General features: G+C 37.7%; 1 protein-coding gene and 1 long non-coding RNA gene across 2 annotated transcripts; both read left to right on the top strand.

Moving 5' to 3' along the window:
- The first annotated feature begins 1,260 nt into the window (after positions 1–1,260).
- Positions 1,261–12,501, top strand: LOC146487498 (uncharacterized). The gene is made up of 2 exons (XR_014857847.1): positions 1,261–1,789; positions 10,488–12,501. It is a non-coding gene; the product is annotated as an uncharacterized LOC146487498 (long non-coding RNA).
- Positions 12,502–13,820: 1,319 nt separating this feature from the next.
- On the top strand, positions 13,821–18,306 carry LOC146487497 (putative skeletal organic matrix protein 5). The gene is made up of 7 exons (XM_085088590.1): positions 13,821–14,788; positions 15,477–15,527; positions 15,931–15,981; positions 16,390–16,488; positions 16,630–16,681; positions 17,390–17,516; positions 17,637–18,306. The coding sequence occupies exons 1-7, from the start codon at positions 14,662–14,664 to the stop codon at positions 18,153–18,155; spliced, it is 1,026 nt and encodes a 341-aa protein (XP_084944716.1). The 5' UTR covers positions 13,821–14,661; the 3' UTR covers positions 18,156–18,306.

Below are 18,306 nucleotides of genomic sequence, written 5' to 3'. Positions count from 1 at the left end.
TATAGTTATTCCACATTTTGTGGGTCAACACAAGGGAAAAACTACAATTTTTCTGAGCCACTATAAATGTGTTAAAGTTGTGCAGACAAGGCAGTAACTTTTAAGTTTTGTTAAAGGCTGATAATTTAGAGAGGGATTTTGACTTGCACTAATGTTGTGAACAACATCTGTTGAAATTTGTTGCACTGTGTAGCCTTGTCATTAGAACTTTTGTACATAATCAGAGCTTGCTATAAGTTATTGTTTTTCTGTTATTATGTTTTCTTGTACAAACGTTTTCACTGGCAATTGTCAAACCAAATTTTAGAATAAAAATTATTACAGTTTCTTGTACATTAACATTAGGATCGTGATTACCCAGGCTTCATGTTGTAGTCCAAATTTGCCATCATGGTTGAGGTAAAATATCCATCTGCTGAATATTATTCTTTCACAATACATATTAAAAGTTATGTTTTTATTTCTGATTTTATTTACACAAGTTATTTTGTATTGAATTAGCATTGTAGACCTACATTTATATACAAATAAATTCCTGAATCTTAACTAAAATAAGTTAGGGATTGTTCAATAAAATTATCCCTTTTATGACATGCTGATGTTCTTTTTCATCTACATACTACATGTACATTCTCAACAGCTTATTCTGAGACTCACCGGAAATTTCAGTCACAAATGTTTTTGTGATTTTGGAAAGTTCAAAGTAGTACAAGATCTTGAAAAGGTTCATTCAAGATCCTTGAAGATCTTTTGCAAGATTATTGAAGATCTTCAAAGATCTTGGCAAGAGCTGCAAAGGATCCTGTAGGATCCTTGAAGATCTTTGGCAAGGTTATTGAAGATCTTCAAAGATCTTGAAAAGGTCTGCAAAGGATCCTTGAAAATCCTTTTAAGATCTTTGGCGACATAATTGAAGATCCTCAAAGATCTTGGCAAGTTCTGCAAAGGATCTTTGCAGATCCTCAAAGATCCTGGCAAGATCTGCAAAGGATCCTTAAAGATCTTCACAAGATCTTGGCAAGATCTGCAAGGATCCTTAAGGATCTTTGAGGATCCTCAAAGATCTTGGCCAAGATCTTTAAGGATCTTGGCAAGAAAGTTGAGGATCCTTAAGGATCTTGGCAAGGATTTTTGAGGATCCTTAAAGATCTTTGCAAGATTGTTTAAGGATCCTTAAAGATCTTCATAAGGATCCTCGAAGATCTTCATGAAGATCTTTGAGGATCTTTAAAGATCCTCAAAAGATTTTCACCAGGGATAACACCATGATGCCAAATCATGAAACGTCCGCATTATGGTAAGCATTAGGACAAGATTTAGGTTGGGGTTAGGTTAACGTTAGGGTTAGATCAAGGCTATGGTTAGGGTTAGGTTAAGACTAGGGTTAGGGCTATGGTAAGCATTTGGGTTATAGTTATCTTTATGGTTAGGTTAACTGGCCAGGGTTAGGGTTATTGATGACTGTGTATTATAAAAGGACGACGCTGCGATGTAACTATTTGACTTAAAAATTAGTTCACAAAAGCAAGGAGCTTGTTTGACTATAAACAGCTTGTGGGTAGTTTCAGTATGACTTGAAATGTGCTCACAAGCAGCTTGTTTGACTTAAACACAGCTTGGAAGCACTTTGTTTGACTAACAAGGAGCACGCAAAGCGCTTGTTTATTATTTAACTGACAGTGATTCAGTCATCCATAGCGCTCAAGAAAATCCATAGAAAAGCGTGGAATGTTGTAGAAACTCCCGCTCATCTTAAGTTTTTATGGAAAGTTTTACGGAACTTGACCCAGTTCTCTCTAATCTTGTACCCCGATCTCAGTCGTCGGTTCGGGAATGTCGAAATGTGAGATCTGGTAAAGTTCGATACAACGCCATTTCTGGTTGGTTACCAGAATTAAGAATGCCTCATTCTAAGCTGCTCTGTGATTGGCTCTTTCCTTCTGTGTTTGGTTTTCGCTCAGTTCAGGGAAGAAACAAAAACACGGAAAAGTTTTCGCTCCGATTAAGATTGTCATGCAACGTTTTAATACATACATGCCCTTTGTGTGGGGAGAGAACAGTGAGAAATTGTTTTTTCGGAAGACAACAGCGACTTTAGCCGAAAAGAGTTTGCAGTAAAGTTCAAATGGCCTTGCCAAATTACACAAGTTTCCAACACGATGGATATAAGCTTGCTTACTTTTGGGGATAAAATGGAGGTAGGTCATATATATATTTTTTTTGTATTTCTTGACAAAAAATGATTTTTTTTAAAATGATTATTTATTTAGTAAACGCAAATTAATTTCCCCAAAATACTTTACCTTGAGTTCCTGAACATGCGCGCCGCATTTGCTAGCATATTTTCAGTTTTTGTCTTCTGCTAAAAGGCTATTTTCCTTCTATAAATTGAACTGAACTTTGAGTAAGAGACTTCATAATATAATATTAGTCCTTTCAGACCAGTGTGCTTATTCCTTCAAGATCCATACAACATCTCTCATAGGACTTTGGAGAAATTGATAGTGTCCAGACAATATTATTATTCATCTGCTGGTGAGATCAATATCCTTCCCACCCCTCAGCTAAGAGAAATGAAAAATGTCCGACTTATGACCGCCAAAATAATAGTAATGAAACCCGTACTACAACAGAGAACACCTTGTCTGAACCGATTAGGGCTCTTTATGTAAGTGTAGTTAGTTTAATTTTATCCCCTCTCTCCCACCTACTGAGTTAAAAAAAATTTGGATCCAAAATAAAAAAATAGCCTTCCTCTAAAATAAAAATGGGGACATTGGTTTACATGTCTGCACCACCTAATGTTTTGCAGGTCTATGCTTGTGATAGGCTTTAGAAAAGAAGTAGTATTAAAAGGAGGACATGCCTCTTAGGATTTGACATCACTTATAGTTTTTAGAATCTTTTTGCCATTGTTCTTTTCTTCAAGATAGGGGAATTTCTCCATTATTTTATCATTAGTATGGAGTCCTTGAAGTACTAAACACACTTCATTTACTACTTCTATTGTTCATCCTTAGCACATTCTCTGATACAAATAGTTATCACTGGCCTCAGTTTCTCCTTTATTTCTTGTTAACTCTGCCTTTATTTCTTCCACCTGATTTCTAGGGAGAAGCAAGTTCCTAAAGTTCCTATCAGTGATGTGAATATCTTCAAGGGCTAAAACAGCTGGACACAGCTCAACACATAATTAAGAGCAATGACAGTCATTTCGGACAACAGATATCACAACAGCTACATTTCTCACACAAAAGCCAAAACCAAAGTGGTTATAAGCAAAAATTTTCCCCTGCACAGATTTCTGGGGTATTTTCACTAATCTGTCATGATGGGTTGCATTTCTTCAATATTTGCACCAATATGATTGTTGTTAAAGTAAAGTTTTGATGTAGCAGGCTTCCCATCTCTTCCACTTTCTTGGAAAAAACTTTCCATGGTTTGCGGAAGACCAAAATGAATAAATTATTATCCTTCCAACACAATGAGAATCAAACCCCGTTCCCAAAGATTGTGGCAAATAATATTCATTGTCAGTCTGTAGAGAATGAGACTGAGCCAAAAGTGCATTTTGAGGAATTTGGGGAGTAAGGTAGAACTGGTGATCCCCAAGCTTTCCACCCAAAAAGGCACCCCCAAATCCACACAGTACTAATGATGAGTAAATAATAGGCTGACAGGCTTAATTTTTGACATTGGTGGTGATAAGTTCATCTGCTATGGGCGAAAATATGTAATCAAACTGGTCAACATTACTTTGTGTTAAGATAGGAGGGCCTTTGTAGTACTCCATAAATCTTTCATGTTCAAACTTTGTATGATTGTAGTTTGGTTGTTTTTCTGTTGCTGTTGTTGTCATGACAACAATCTTCGCTGTAGGGAATACTGAGGAAAGTGTTCCTCGTTTGCTGTACTCTGAAGTTGTGCCCCCTGAACAAAGATGCAATTAATTAAGAAAAAACTGTAGTCATTCACTGGGATGTTGTTATTCTTTCCATTAGAATAGGACAATATAATTACCAGAAAATGGATAATGAGAAGGCTGAATAAAAGGGGATTCTCATGTAACTTTTAAGCCCTTTTTGACGCATGGGGTGGTGGAAGGACAAAGCATAAAAGAAGCTGCGATAATCACCAACAATATGGCTCTGTATTTATTAGCTTTTAACCTTTAAGCCTCAGTGTCAACATACAGTTTCTCCTTACTGGTCTCTACATGTCCATTTTTCATAGTAGCATTATAAGGAGGTTGTTGAAATATCAAGAAATTTCACCACTGGTGATCTCATGACCTCTCCTTGATTGTGTATTGATAAATATTAGGAGAAATTTTGATACTGATCACTACTGGGGCTTAAAGGTTCAAGGTTCACTGTTCTGATATTTTTTGTGTACTTGTGTGAAAAGTCCTTGAACATAATTTTGTGTTGCTGGTCTTAATATTACGAAAAGTTAGGACCTGACATGGGTGCAAATATCAATACAAGAAAATTTTTTTTGCTCAAGGAATTGGCATCAACAAGGGATTTTCATCCAAGACAGACACTGTTTTCAAAGTTCCTTTTCCCCACCACTCCACCACTTCTCTACAGTGGGTTTGTGTCTGACAGTTTGATTAAATGTTGTTTCCTGGCTATGGAAGGCCATGGTTAAGGAATACTTAGGAATTCATGGTTACTGAAGATCAGCTTACTGTGAAAGCTGTTGTTTTGCTGCAGAAATGGGTGACAGTTCATTAGAACACACAGACATGCACAGGAAAACAAATAGTGGAAATATTTTTTTTATTTGTTTTCTATTTATCTGCCATTTGCTACTTTTATGAGCCCAAAAGACCTTCACACCTTCCTATTATTATTGTTATTATTTTTTTTTTGCTGAAATCAAGGATCCCATCAGAGGTGAGTGTCCAAGCACCAAGATAGCTGCTTTGGACATAAATAAACTTGTATTATTCTTAGTGTATCATCCTCTATGCATGTACAAATAATGCAATGCTCAGTACAACAATGATTATTTAAGCAGCTCATTATGCCTTGCAAATCAAATGCAGATAATGACCTTTGTTCTTCATATCAAGAGTCAAATATTATTGGACTTGTGTATTATGTGGTTCTAATTTTCGAGTCTGTGGACTCCTATGTGTAAAATTATAACCTTTATTAACTTGTCATCAAAGAAGCAGTCGAGGGGGCATGTCCCCTAAACTTAACATAAATTTCAGGTGAAAACTTTTCAAGTGTTATGTGATAAAGGTGAATCAAGAACCACTGAAATGGAAAGCTCATCACTACCAAATAAAACTCTAATGGGAAACTCATAGGGACTTGCTCTGTTTGCTCATATGTTGCAAGTAACCAAACATTCTTCAGATCCCAAATCCAGATGTGGTACCTCTGTTTCCCAAAAGAAATTCAAACTTCCATTTTTGAGAAAAAAAACCCTTTAAAACAGCAAGGGTGTACTCGGTATTTTAATGTTGGACATAATTGGGCGCCTATCATTTACACAGACAGGTCTTTCTGGTTTGCTGGTATATAACCAAGACAGTAGCATGGTGTTAGGGCTAGGATGGTTCATGGTTCATTTATTTCACACTATTTACACAACATTAACATATAGAAAGAAAAGTATTACAACAAATGATTACAAGATAAAAATAAATACAGTACAAATTATAAAATGTGTGTGGTGGTCAAAGTAGCAAAGGCTTTCTAGCTGACCACCACCTACTTTTAAGTAAACAAAGAAATGACACTGAGCTTTATTGAGATATTAGAAAACGTAGGAAATGTTTGTAGAGCCTAGGATGTACAAGAGAGAATTACATTTGTGTAAATTAAGGTATGTTCGAGATATACTGAACCGAGCAAGAAATCTAAACAGGACAAGCTTAATAAAAGAAGAACAAAACAATAAATAAATAAAAACAAAAAAAAGCAAAAAACAACATACAAACAAACAAACAACAACAACAACAAACAAAAAGAAAGGAAAAGGACAACACATCATCAGCAGCAACAGCAGCGACAACAAAGATCAAAATATAAGCAGACAATTATTATTATTATTATTATTATTATTGTTATTATTATTTTAAACTCTATTATTATTATTAGATAGTTACATACTATTATATTTGATCATTAAACAGAACATATATTATTTGATTGACAAGAGATCAGGTGGGCCTTATAAAGTTTCTTAAACCTGTTAAAAGTTTTTGTTTTTTTTCAATGCCATGGGGACAGTTTCCCATATGACAGAAGCAGAGTACTTAAAAGTAAATTTGCCTATGTTAGTTCTAACTTGTGGTCGGTGGAAATTAAGCTTGGCAGAATTTCTGGTGTTATAGGAGTGGACAGTTGTTGTAGGTAGGAGGAGGCCCTGTTTAGCTGGTTCATATAAAATTATATTATTACAGTGACCTAATGAGTTGTGTCCTTTGGCCTGTAAAAGAAACCTGCCGCATTTACACAATCCATTTGGTTTGGAAATTTAAACCATTAACTTATGGAAGAAGGAGAATTTGTGTGACCAAATCAGCTGAAAGACTACAAAGAGAAGAAATAATTTTTACGTATCACTGGTAGACCACAATTTCTGAAACTTTGCAAATGAAAATATGACATGAACCATTTGACTTTCCAATGCGAAATTTAACACCAAGATGCCAATCAGTAACTCTATTGTGCCTCATCTACAACAACGACCACAAAATTTTTCTGATAAAGCTTCGACAACAAAAACTCTCTGCACTGTCTGTTGCTACCTTTACCTTGGGGTGCACAAAAATTATGTGACATTTCCCTGCCTGTAAATTACAGTATCTTCAATACAGTTACCATCTAAGGCGAAAACTGGTACAGCTTACTCCGGTTGATTTAAGTCTTTTTAATTGATCGTCGATAAGCACGTTGATCTTGAGTGGAGAAAGCACAATTACGATGGATTTGTTCTTGGAACAGTTTTCATTACAAAGATGGTCTAGATGGTCACAAAGGGTAGGAACTAATCTTAGTAAAAAAGTGATTTACCGCGCTTGTTGATTGCAATCTCTCCTGTTGCCTTTTTCGTTTTGGTTTAAGTTTCAAGTTTTGTTGTCCTCTCGACCGAAGAACGTTCCGAAGAGTACCCTCGAAAGCGAAAACCTAACAGTTACGAGCAGCACGGTGGACAAAGGATGATGGGCAGGCCCGTATTCCGGTGTCACGGTGATTTGGGCATCCCCGAGTTTTGGGCACCCCCGTGCCCAAATCCCTAGTGATATGGGTATCCCCGGTAGGGATGCACAAAACACTGACAATGTAAAATACAGCAGACTGGGGCAAGTCAATTCATTCTAAATATTTGGTTTATCAACAGAGTCGATGACTAAATGTAAATTGGCCACCGTAAAGAGATCTAAAGAGATATTCGAGTGCTGACGTTTCGAGCATTTTATAGCCCTTCGTCGATCAGACGAGGGGCTAACACTCCATATGTAATCACTCGAATGTCTTTACGATGGCCTATAGATTTCCCACCAAGCAGCACCACCGCATGTACAGTATCTTTTGAAAGTGATCCCTTATCCTGTTGTCTCAATTCTAGACATTATTTTACGCGAAATGAAAACAAGACGTCGCTGAACACAGTTTCATCTGACCCTCATCTGCAATTTGTCTTTGTGTTGTTTTCCTGACTACGCGCTGAATTTAACATGTGCAAACATGTGTTTGGTACAAATCTTTCCAATGCAGGTAAACGTAGACAAATCTGGGCATTTCAAAGCCTGCTTTGTTTGGCAATTAAAAATTTAATCACTAATCAGTGAGTACATGATAATTGACGGTACAGCTGTCACGCAGTATGAAGGTCGCCTGAATGTCAAGTTTTTCTGTTCTGAATTGATCATTGATGTTTACTTATTCGATGTCCAGCCCGAAATAATATAAATCACGACGGGTAAAGACGAGAATGAGATAAGGCCGTCCATTGGATCGTACAAAGAAAGAAAAACCAAAATAATACGTAAATCAGTAAGCAATCAAATGGGTATAATAACATAAAGTAAGGGAAATTAATTAAACTGAAAGAAAAAATCGGGAGACCTAAATCCCTAGTGCAGCCTAGTGTTATTTGATCTTCCCGTCCAATATTAGTCGCTTCGTGGTGGAATCTGCCAACAGGAAACAAAATCTGGAGGGTTACTCAAGAAAAGAAATCAGCTTTAAAAATCGACTTTCTAAAGTCAATTGAGAATGAAATATATGGGATACCTAAATCCCTAGTGAAATGGGTACCCCCTTCCAATATGGCTTCGTAGTGGAATCGGCCGACAGGAAAAAATCTGCAGGGTTACATAGACTGTATAAACTGAAAACGTTCACATGAGTACTCGAGAAAGAAATCAGCTTTAAAAATCGGCTATAGAAAGTCAACTGAGAATGAAATATATGGGATACCTAAATCTCTAGTGATATGGGTACCCCCTTCCAATATGACTTCGAGGGAATAGGCCGACAGGAAAAAAATTCTGCAGAATAGACTGCAAACAGACTGTATAGACTGAAAACGTTCACATGAGTACTCAAGAAAAGAAATCAGCTTTAAAACTCGGCTAGAGAAAATCAACTGAGAATGGGATACCTAAATCTCTAGTGATATGGGTATCCCCGTCCAATATCGCTTCATGGTGGAATCGGCCGACAGGAAAAATATCTGCAAAGTTAAGTAAACTGAAAACGCTCGCATGAGTACTCAAGAAAAGAAATCAGCTTAAAAAATCGGCTTTAGAAAGTCAACTGAGAATGAAATATATGGGATACCTAAATCTCTAGTGATATGGGTATCCCCGTCCAATATCGCTTCGTGGTGGAATCGGCCGACAGACAGAAAAAATATCTGCAAAGTTAAGAAGACTGAAAACGTTCCAATGAGTACTCAAGAAAAGAAATCAGTTCTACAAATCGGCTTTCTAAAGTAAAGGAGAATGAAATATATGGGATACCTAAATCCCTAGTGATATGGGTATCCCCATCCAATATGGCTTCGAAGTGGAATCGGGCGACGGGAAAAAACTCTGCTGAGTTTACATAGACTGAAAACGTTCCAATGAGTACTCAAAAAAAAAAAATCAGCTTTACAAATCGGCTTTGTAAAGTAAAGGAAAATTAAATATATGGGATACCTAAATCCCTAGTGATATGGGTATCCCCTGCCACCGTGGCTTCGTAGTGGAGTCGGTCGACAGGAAAAATATCTGCTATAAAGTTACATAGACCAAAAACGTTCTAATGAGTACTCAAAAAATAAATCAGCCTTACAAATCAGTTTTCTAAAGTAGTTAGGGAGAATGAAATATATGGGATACCTAAGTCCCTAGTTAGTGATATGGGTATCCCCTTCCAATATGGCTGTAGTGTTTTCGGTCGTCCCCTCACCGTAGAAACGGCCTAAGGAAAAAATAAACAAGCCACGCTAATAGTTTCATTGAAAACGAGAAATCTGTTTTACAAATCAGGTTTATGAAGTACGAAGGGAGTGAAAGATTGGGGTAGATATAAGAGTATCCCCATCTCGTATTTCTGCCGAAAGGGAAATAATCAGTTTACTTCCAAAAACACAGAGCAAAAGCGGGATTGCCAGGACAGCTACCTTTGTTTCATAAATCATTCATTCTTGTTCAGGATTTTTTATTTTGGTAACTGCTCAACCACTTTCCCCTCCCCACAAAAAATAAATGTCCACAAAGGAAGTGGCGTGACAGCGGGCAAACTGTGGGTCAAACGCAACTCTGCAGCAAGACCTAGACCAAAATAACTCCTTTTACATTCGATACCGTTAAGGGGGAGATTTTGGGGATAAAGTATAGGCTTTAACTTGTTGTTATATTTAGGTCAAAATTGACCTAAGTTTTAGGAGCTTCTTTTGCTTGCGGATTTTAAATTTAAAAATATATAAATTGATGTCGACAAATCAATGTGGAAGAAGCATGCACGGCAGTGAAAAGCAATTCTTACCATTTTAACTGAATCCTTGTAATAATCTGGCCAGCAGTAACGCTGCTCGACCTTCTTGTATCCTTTCGTTTATCGATGTAAAACAGGAAATCCTTTTATTGATCGTACTCGAATTTTTCGCAACATTTTCCTAAAACAGGACTTTTTTTGTTTCGTAAAAACCCCGATCGGATAGCACTAGCTTTTCACATATTCTTAAACATTTTTATTTTTAGGAATCCATCTTTCGAAAATTTTCCGTATTTCCCGCGAAATTCTACTCGCATGTTTGGGGGATACCCAAATCACTAGTGTTTTGGGCATGGGGGGAGGGTACCGGGGGATACCGAAAACACGGCAGCCATATTGGAAGGGGATACCCATATCACTAGGGATTTGGGCACGGGGGTGCCAAAAACTCGGGGATGCCCAAATCACTGTGACACCGGGCTTTACCAGATCTCCCCTCCGCCTGACCGTGGGAGATCTGGGTACGAGATTAAGTTCTCTCAAGTTCAAGTTTTTGGTTGTTTTTGGTCCTGAATTGATTGTTTGCATGTGACGTCATGGCGGCCATGTTGGCGGACAGGAGCAATAAGATTTTTCTCCTCTGGGAGTTTACTGCCATTTTTATGCAAATTTTGTGAACAAATTTTCTTTTGTTTTGTCCACCAACATGGCTGCAATGCAAACCACCTATAGACGATGATTGACAATGTCTCAGAGAGAATTTATGTTTTTAAAATATGTCCCCTTTTCCCCCTACGCGAAACATTGTTGTGATATCCAAGCCACAGGAGGTTTCCTAGTTTAATTACCAACTGCAACAATCAATTAACACCTTAAATGTTTACGGTTTATTCTTGTCTCAGGAAGATTCTTTTGTTAAAATGTCTCAGATCATCACACGAACTTTTGTTATTTACTTGCCCGAGCAACAATTTTTTCTTCAAATTTTCATAAATAATAAAATTGCAGCTGTAATAACAAGACATGAAGGGTAATCCGCTTTCATCAAAATATCTCCGTTCAGCGCACAAGGAAATTTAGCTCTCTTTAATCTCGTACCCAGATCTCAGTCGGTTAGGGGATGTCGAAATCGTGGGTGATCTGGGTACGAGATAAGGCTCTCTTATTCGCACCCCTCATGCCAAGCAATGAAATATGACGGCTGACTTTGTATCGTTTTGGTGTAACTCAAACCTTGAACTTTACTTTACGACCTCAAGAGAAACCAGTTATTTTGTTACTATCCTGATTTTGTCTCGAACAAAACTGGCAAGCAATAATGTAGTTACTTAGCAAACAGGCAAACCAGGTGCCTCAATACTGAAGTAATACCGAGGTCGTGAAATGGTGTGTTTTGAATCAAGACAAACATTGCTCGTACGATGAACAGCCTTTTCAATTTGCTCGCCCTAATTCGCCAAGCTATGCCAATCTTTAGAATTCTGCCTTAGTAAAAATAAACTTGAAAAACTCAATGGCACGCAATGCAACTTTGTTTGCTATCGAATAAATAAAATGTATGTGAAGACGCTGGTAAAAGAAGACGAAAAAGATTTGAGTACTAAAATGCCGTGTAGTCGTCTGCACCAATATTTCATCGACTAACGAAAATCTAGATTTTGCCATTCGTTTATCTGGCCTGTATTTAAAATCGATTGGCTTTTTTTTTTTCTTTAGATCCTAGGCTTTACTTAGAAGTGGTCCTGTCAGTTTTATAAAGATATAGGATCGGAGCTCCCAAAAAGAAACCACTTTCGATAGAAGAGATGGTAATGAGGAAAGAAAGGATTTATTGAGAGGAACTATGAAGAGAACCAAAAACGTATATTTCGACTTTCAATCAAAGCTGTCTATTTAGCACCAAAAAATTTCAAGGTGAAATTATACGAAAATTCAGCTTTGATGAGAAAAAAAAAGTTACACAAGTCGTAAAAGACAACAGAAAAAGTCGGCGAAGGTGATCAAATTTGTCAGTAGCACTTTGACATCGCCTTTGAATGCATTTTACCTCTGCTTCAAATCAGAAGTTGCTTCTAAAAGTTTAAAGATCGCCTTAGCCCTGCCTTTGATAATAATTAAAGGAAACTGACCTTTGCTTCATCAGTACTATGTTAATGGTTTTGAACTTAAAAGCTTTATTGGTTAAAATGAATGATAAAGAAATTTTTTCTCATTTTCGTGACTTTTCTGAGCGTGCTTGAAATTTGAGTAAAATATACACCACAGGAGGTTAGCTAGTTTAATTACCAACTACAAGTATAAACGTTTAATTAGCGCCTCTTAAAGTACCGTAAACTGCCGCTTATAAGCCCTGGGCTTATACAACTTCGTAAGGGGTTTTAGATGGGCTTACTGAAAAGGAGGGGCTTATATACAGGAGGGCTAATAACCTGAACAAAAAAAACCGTTTCGAACGAGCTATAACTGTGTTGATCGAAATACGTGTTTCATGCATTTACTTGTTTTTAATTAAGCTTTAAAACGTGAAAATAAATCGAATTCATTTCAATATTTGGAACACAATTAAAACTAACAACACGAACGAAACTGGAACAAATAAAAAGGGAGTAATAAACTTATTGTTCGGCAAAAACTTTTCCAATTTTCTGCTTGAAGTAGTACAGAGTTCTGTGAAAGTACTCTTAAAACATCACTCAAAACAAGGAACGCTAGAGGGGTCTTCTATCCGGGGGGGCTTATAAACGGATGTATTTTTGGTTTACTCTGGGGTGGATGGGCCCATAACCGGGGGGGGGGTATAAGCGGCAGCTTACGGTATCTAGCACTTATTGTCCATGGTTTTTTTCTTGTCTCGGAAAGAATTTTGTATTAAGATTTCTCAGGTTGTCACAGAGTCTTTAGTTGTTTAGCTCGTCCCAGCAAGAAATTTCAAAAAAAAATGTTATCCTTTCATTAAACTTCTCAGTTCTGTTGAGATATGATCATTTGAGGGTCGTTTGCTTTCAGTAGACAACCGGAAAAGAGCCCTTTCTTCGTACCAGCTCCAAATTCTTTTTTTGTTTTTACCTTCTAAAGAATTTTTGAGCGAGAGCTTCGTGTCTACAATTGGGAGAACAATTATTTTAAAATCATAAATACAGTACGGTGTTGCATTTAACTTGCTCATGCCAAGCGATAAAATACGACTTATGCCGTACATTGTCTTGGTACAACTTCAACCATAAGAAAAATCATCAACAATTTGTTTTTTTTTTTTTTTTTTGATTTTCGTGACTTTTTATATAAGCCCTGACTTTTTATCTAAGCCACAGGGGGGCAGCTGGTTTAATTACCAACTACAAGTATACACGTTTAATTAGCGCCTCTTACTGATTACCTAGCGCTTAATGTCCATGGTTTTTTCTTGTTTCGGCAAAAATGTTGTATTAAGATTTCTAGAGTTGTCACGGAGTCTAAGTTAATTACTTGTCACAGCAAGAAGTTTCTTTTCAAATTTTCGAAAATAATAACATTCAAGAAACATGTTAGCCTTTCATTTAATTTCTCAGTTCTGCTGAGACATGATCATTTGAGGATTGGTACGCGTTCAGTACACAACTGGAAAACAGAGGTGAGATTTGATACACAAGAACCTCGTCCACTAGCTTAAAATTCTTTGTTGCTTTTATATTCTTAAGAATTTTTGACCCAGAGCTACGTGTTTGTTCAGGTCGAACTATTATTTTCAATTCATAAATGCAGTGTTGCATTTAACTTGCTCATGCCGAACGATAAAACACGACTTAAAACAAACTTTCCCTTTTTATTACGACCTATCTGCTGAATCCTCTACCAGTCAAATATGCGATGAACAATTATCGTCGCGAATTGGAGACATTGTCGCACGTGTACGCGACACAAACAAGGCAGTGTAAAAAATCTGGGTGAGCAGTCAACCCAGATGTCTTTTTTTAAAGAAAAAGAAAAAAAAAACATTAAGTGCTAGGTTTTTTTGCAAGTCGGTAGCAATACAATAGAACGGCCAACAGAATTTTTTCACGCGAGAATTCGAATTCTTGTACATAATCACGAGTGCACGCATGTGGGCATGAGAACATTAAAAGACATATTGGCTCTAACTTTGGAGCCCAAATAACCACTGGGCTTTGACAGTGGGAGAAGTATTAAACGGTCAGGCAATTAACGACCACAAGTGATTTGTTACTGTTGAGTTTTTGTTCACCAATCTACTGCACAAAGAATCGTCTTACCGCTCACCTGTGTCCACAATGTGATTTAGGTGGTATAAAAGGCCGTCTTCGATTTGTGTCAAGGGGTAATGCATATCCGATTGTCATCAAACTGAAGGGCGAGCCGTTACGAGTGTCAAACTGGAATTGACTTGTACAAGGCTACCTTCGATGCTTGTCGAAGTTTTTGATACCATTGACGTCCCTAACAACTGAAGATGATACTAACTTTGATTACATTTGACATCAGGTTTCGATGCCTTTATCAGGACAACGTCTTCACCCTTTTGACGCGCAGTCAAAGAAAGCCGAAATGAGCTAAATTTTCTTGCAGCCAAGCTGGAGTAAATGTGGGAAACACCAGTCAAATTGCGTACCCCATGCAAAGTTTGCTAATCTCGCTCAAGTTTTAGAGAGAAATAACTGAATTGTGCACAGAGAGAAACCAGCAGTTTGTTTCTAATTAATGGCAATATTTAATGTCTTTTTTATCTAGACTTGCTGTTCTTACATCTTTCACCATGAAGACTGCTGTTGTTCTCCTGAGTCTTTTGATGATGAGTGTGGTGTTCGTCGGAGCCCGCCGCAAAAAAAGCTGTTGCAATGGTAAGCAGTTTTTAGAATTCCGGAGCGAAAAATGGTTCAATATTTGCCTATAAAATTTTTGTGGATTCAACTTTCAAGGTATTTCGTGATATACGTTCAAAAATAAGACTAGGAACTTAAGAGCTTCAAGAAAAAAATGACAGATCTTTACCATCAAGAACTCGCCCCTTGCCGTCCAAAAGAAAATCTCTTAATCCACGACAGCATAAGGAACATTTGCTACTCTGCATTTCTAGTATGGCATGCATGCGAGCAAACACATCACTCTTGTGCCTTAATATCAGGCAACGACGTTACTTGAAAATATAAATTAGTCATTTGCCGTTTTTGTTGTTCAGAGAATGGCAAAGAAGTGTACCAAAATTTAAAATGCATGCGTAGAGCGATTGTTTTTCCTCATTAGTTCTATTTTGTGGCGTTCTTGTTGCCGTCCCCGTCATCGTTGCTCGACTTGCTTGACGAGGGATCAGCATATTCTCAGTCCTCACCATGATTCTCTACTATTCGCTTTTCTCGCATGCTAAATTATCGAAAAAAGCGACAAGGTAGGAAGAAAATAGATGCCAGCCAGCAATGCGGTACGTTTTCTTTTACGTTTCTTTTGGTAGATTACTCCTCTTGCAAAAAATTGATTCATACGCCTCTTTGTCATTTAACATAGCTGTCTTTTTTTTTATTATTCTTTCAGACAACAAAGCTTTAATTGAAAAGATGCAAAATAAAGTGGCTGAACTGGAAAGTGAGTCAACCATAATTCATAAACATTGCAATTAGAGAATCGGGTGATAGACAGCTTGAGGGGTATCTTACGTCCTCTTTTCTCCCTTATACTTTTGTCTCCGGCATTAGGAATTTCTTGTGCAGTTAAACCCCGTTATTACGGACACCGTTGGGACCAGAAAAGTGTCCGTATTACAGAGTGTCCTTCTCAAGCGGGTTCATTTTAAGGAAAATGAATGGAGCGAGACCAAGAAAAGTGTCCGTAATAACGAGTGTCCGTATTAAGCGGGTGTCCTTAAACGGCGGAGTTTCATTATACACAGCAATCAGATGCTGTTACGGTTTTGGTATGTTTTATTTCGGTTGATTAATTACTTTGCTTGCAGAAACAATCATATGCCATTTGTTATTTATTCTTTCAGAAAACAATTCTAAAATTGAAGAGATTCAGGGTAAAGTGTCTCAACAAGAAGGTAATTCGATCATAATTCATAAGCAATTGCCTTTAGTAAATGAAGGACTAGCTTGAGTTTAGAGTATTTTAAGATCTCTTTTTCAACAATTTTGCCTCCGCTATTAGAACTTTTTCTTTTAATTTCGAACTCCAAAAAACGTGAATTTTTATGACTGAAGGAGGCTAGGAGAGAATCTAAAGCAAGCCATGATAGTAAGCCACATTTTAAAGTTTACGATCAGCGACCGAGTGACATTTCCCCTCACATTACGATAACTCGTCATTGAGCATGATGCGCGCATTCATGTAATGAGTTAAAAATGGAAGATTACTTAATTGTATTTTTTTATCTTACCGCTTCATATAGCAACTTATATGCTTTGAATTTCTCTTCATGAGTTTTATCCTCCATTGCTGATCGTTTCAGTGACTATAGTTGCGTTGGAAGGGAAGCTGGAAAAACTTCTCGCAATGGTTATCGAAACTTGCCCATGCAAACCCCAGCCTACTGCACCGCCTAAACCAAGTACGTACTACACAGCCAGGTGTATTGTGATTTTAGCTTAGATACCTTTCGATGCATTGTAAATTTTGCCAGTTTGCAGTGTCTGTGTTTTCGATTTGTACCTTTCTATAAAAATTTTTTTTCCATTTTCTTTTTTTACAGCTGCCAAATGGGTTTACGGCTCCTCTTGTAAGGAACTGTACGATAAAAAACCGTAAGTTGACAGAGTTGAACTAATTTAACTAGTAGTTTGAAACAAGTGACAATTAGGGCGGTTTTTAATTCAGTGTAATTCCAAAGTAACTTCGCGTTTGTTTTGATTTTGCTTTACTACGCTCTATGATTGGTTGGCAAAACTCGTGCCACTTTCTCAACCAATGAGAAACAAAACCAAAACCAACCGTGATTTGCTCGCACGCGTTTTCCCGCGCTTTTGCACCGGCTACACGTATTTGCTTCTGTTTACGTTACGTTTCTTGTGATTTAGCCATAGTAATTACTTTGATTTTGGTTTTACGACGCTCAACTGAAACTCGCTCTCAAGTAACGTCACTTCATATCACTTCTTCGCCGTCTCACTCGATCATGAGGAGATGCCGTTTTATTTAGGTCACTGTAAGCCATGTAGTGTGCTTTCGAAATCAGTTCAAGCGGCGATCAAAATTGTTTTAGGGATGAGGTGGGGAGGGAGGGAGGGAAGGAGCGAAGGAGGGACATTAAATTCACAACAGCTCTAATAATTATGTCGTGGATACATATTCAGTTTACTGATGGATATTTTAAGCGTTATTTTGGTTATCGTATCTGTCCCAAATAACATTGGCCAGGGCTGTAGTTTGGGTTGAATGAAAATAAAGGAACTGTATTCGATACACCAAAAACCAAACTATATTCTCCCCTTTATCTTCTACTTATATTACAGGTCGTTTAAGAGCGGCGTGTTGCAGCTGCTGATTGATTCCCAAGAGATTCCCGTTTACTGTCACATGGGAAACTTTGGATGCGGAGATGGAGGGTGGACGCCGATCATGAAGATTGATGGCAAAAAGGTATACTGTTTTTCACTCCCTTGTCGCTTTCTTTTCCTTTATTGGCATTTCTGTTTTGTTTTATTTATTTGCTTGGTTTTTAGCCGATCAAAATGGGATTTGTTTCTTCTTTAATTTCAGAGAACCTTCCATTACGATTCCAGCTTTTGGAGCAACAAAGAAACCTTCAACCCTTCAGGATGGGAGACTGGCTTCGATACTCATGAGACTAAGCTGCCGACCTACTGGAAAACGTCCTTCTCCAAGATCTGTCTTGGGATGGTGGTTGATGATAAGATGAAATTTGTTGTCGTTGACAAAAAGGCCAGCTCCCTGTACTCACTGATCGCTGACGGGCAATATCGCGCCACTTCACTGGGTCGTAACACGTGGAAGAGTTTGATTGGTGCACAAGCCTCCTTGCAACTCAAGTGTAACAAGGAAGGGTTCAACGCTTTGAGTGGTGACATTCCCCATTCCAAAGCAAGAATCGGTATCCTTGGTAACCAGGAAGACAACTGCGACACCTGTGACTCCAGAATCGGGTTTGGTACAGGAGGACAGCATGACGACTCCAACACGTGTGGCAACCAAGCCACATACGAACCCGATAATGGGAACAAACACATCAAGGTCATGGGATACATCTTGGTGCAGTGAGGGGGTAGACTCACAAGTGCAACATAAGTCAAGTGCACAGTAACAAAGGCCTTGAGAAAGCAAGATAGAAGATAATGATTATTGTAACAAGGGGTTTAATTAAATCGTGGAGTTAGGGATGTGTTAAATGGTTAAATGATTAAATAAATGC

This window comes from Pavona decussata, unplaced genomic scaffold (assembly GCF_977016875.1).
Source record: "Pavona decussata unplaced genomic scaffold, jaPavDecu1.1 SCAFFOLD_16, whole genome shotgun sequence".
Taxonomy (NCBI): Eukaryota; Metazoa; Cnidaria; class Anthozoa; order Scleractinia; family Agariciidae; genus Pavona; species Pavona decussata.
The sequence above is the reverse complement of the archived record's forward strand: the minus strand, read 5'-3'. Positions and strand labels throughout refer to the sequence as shown.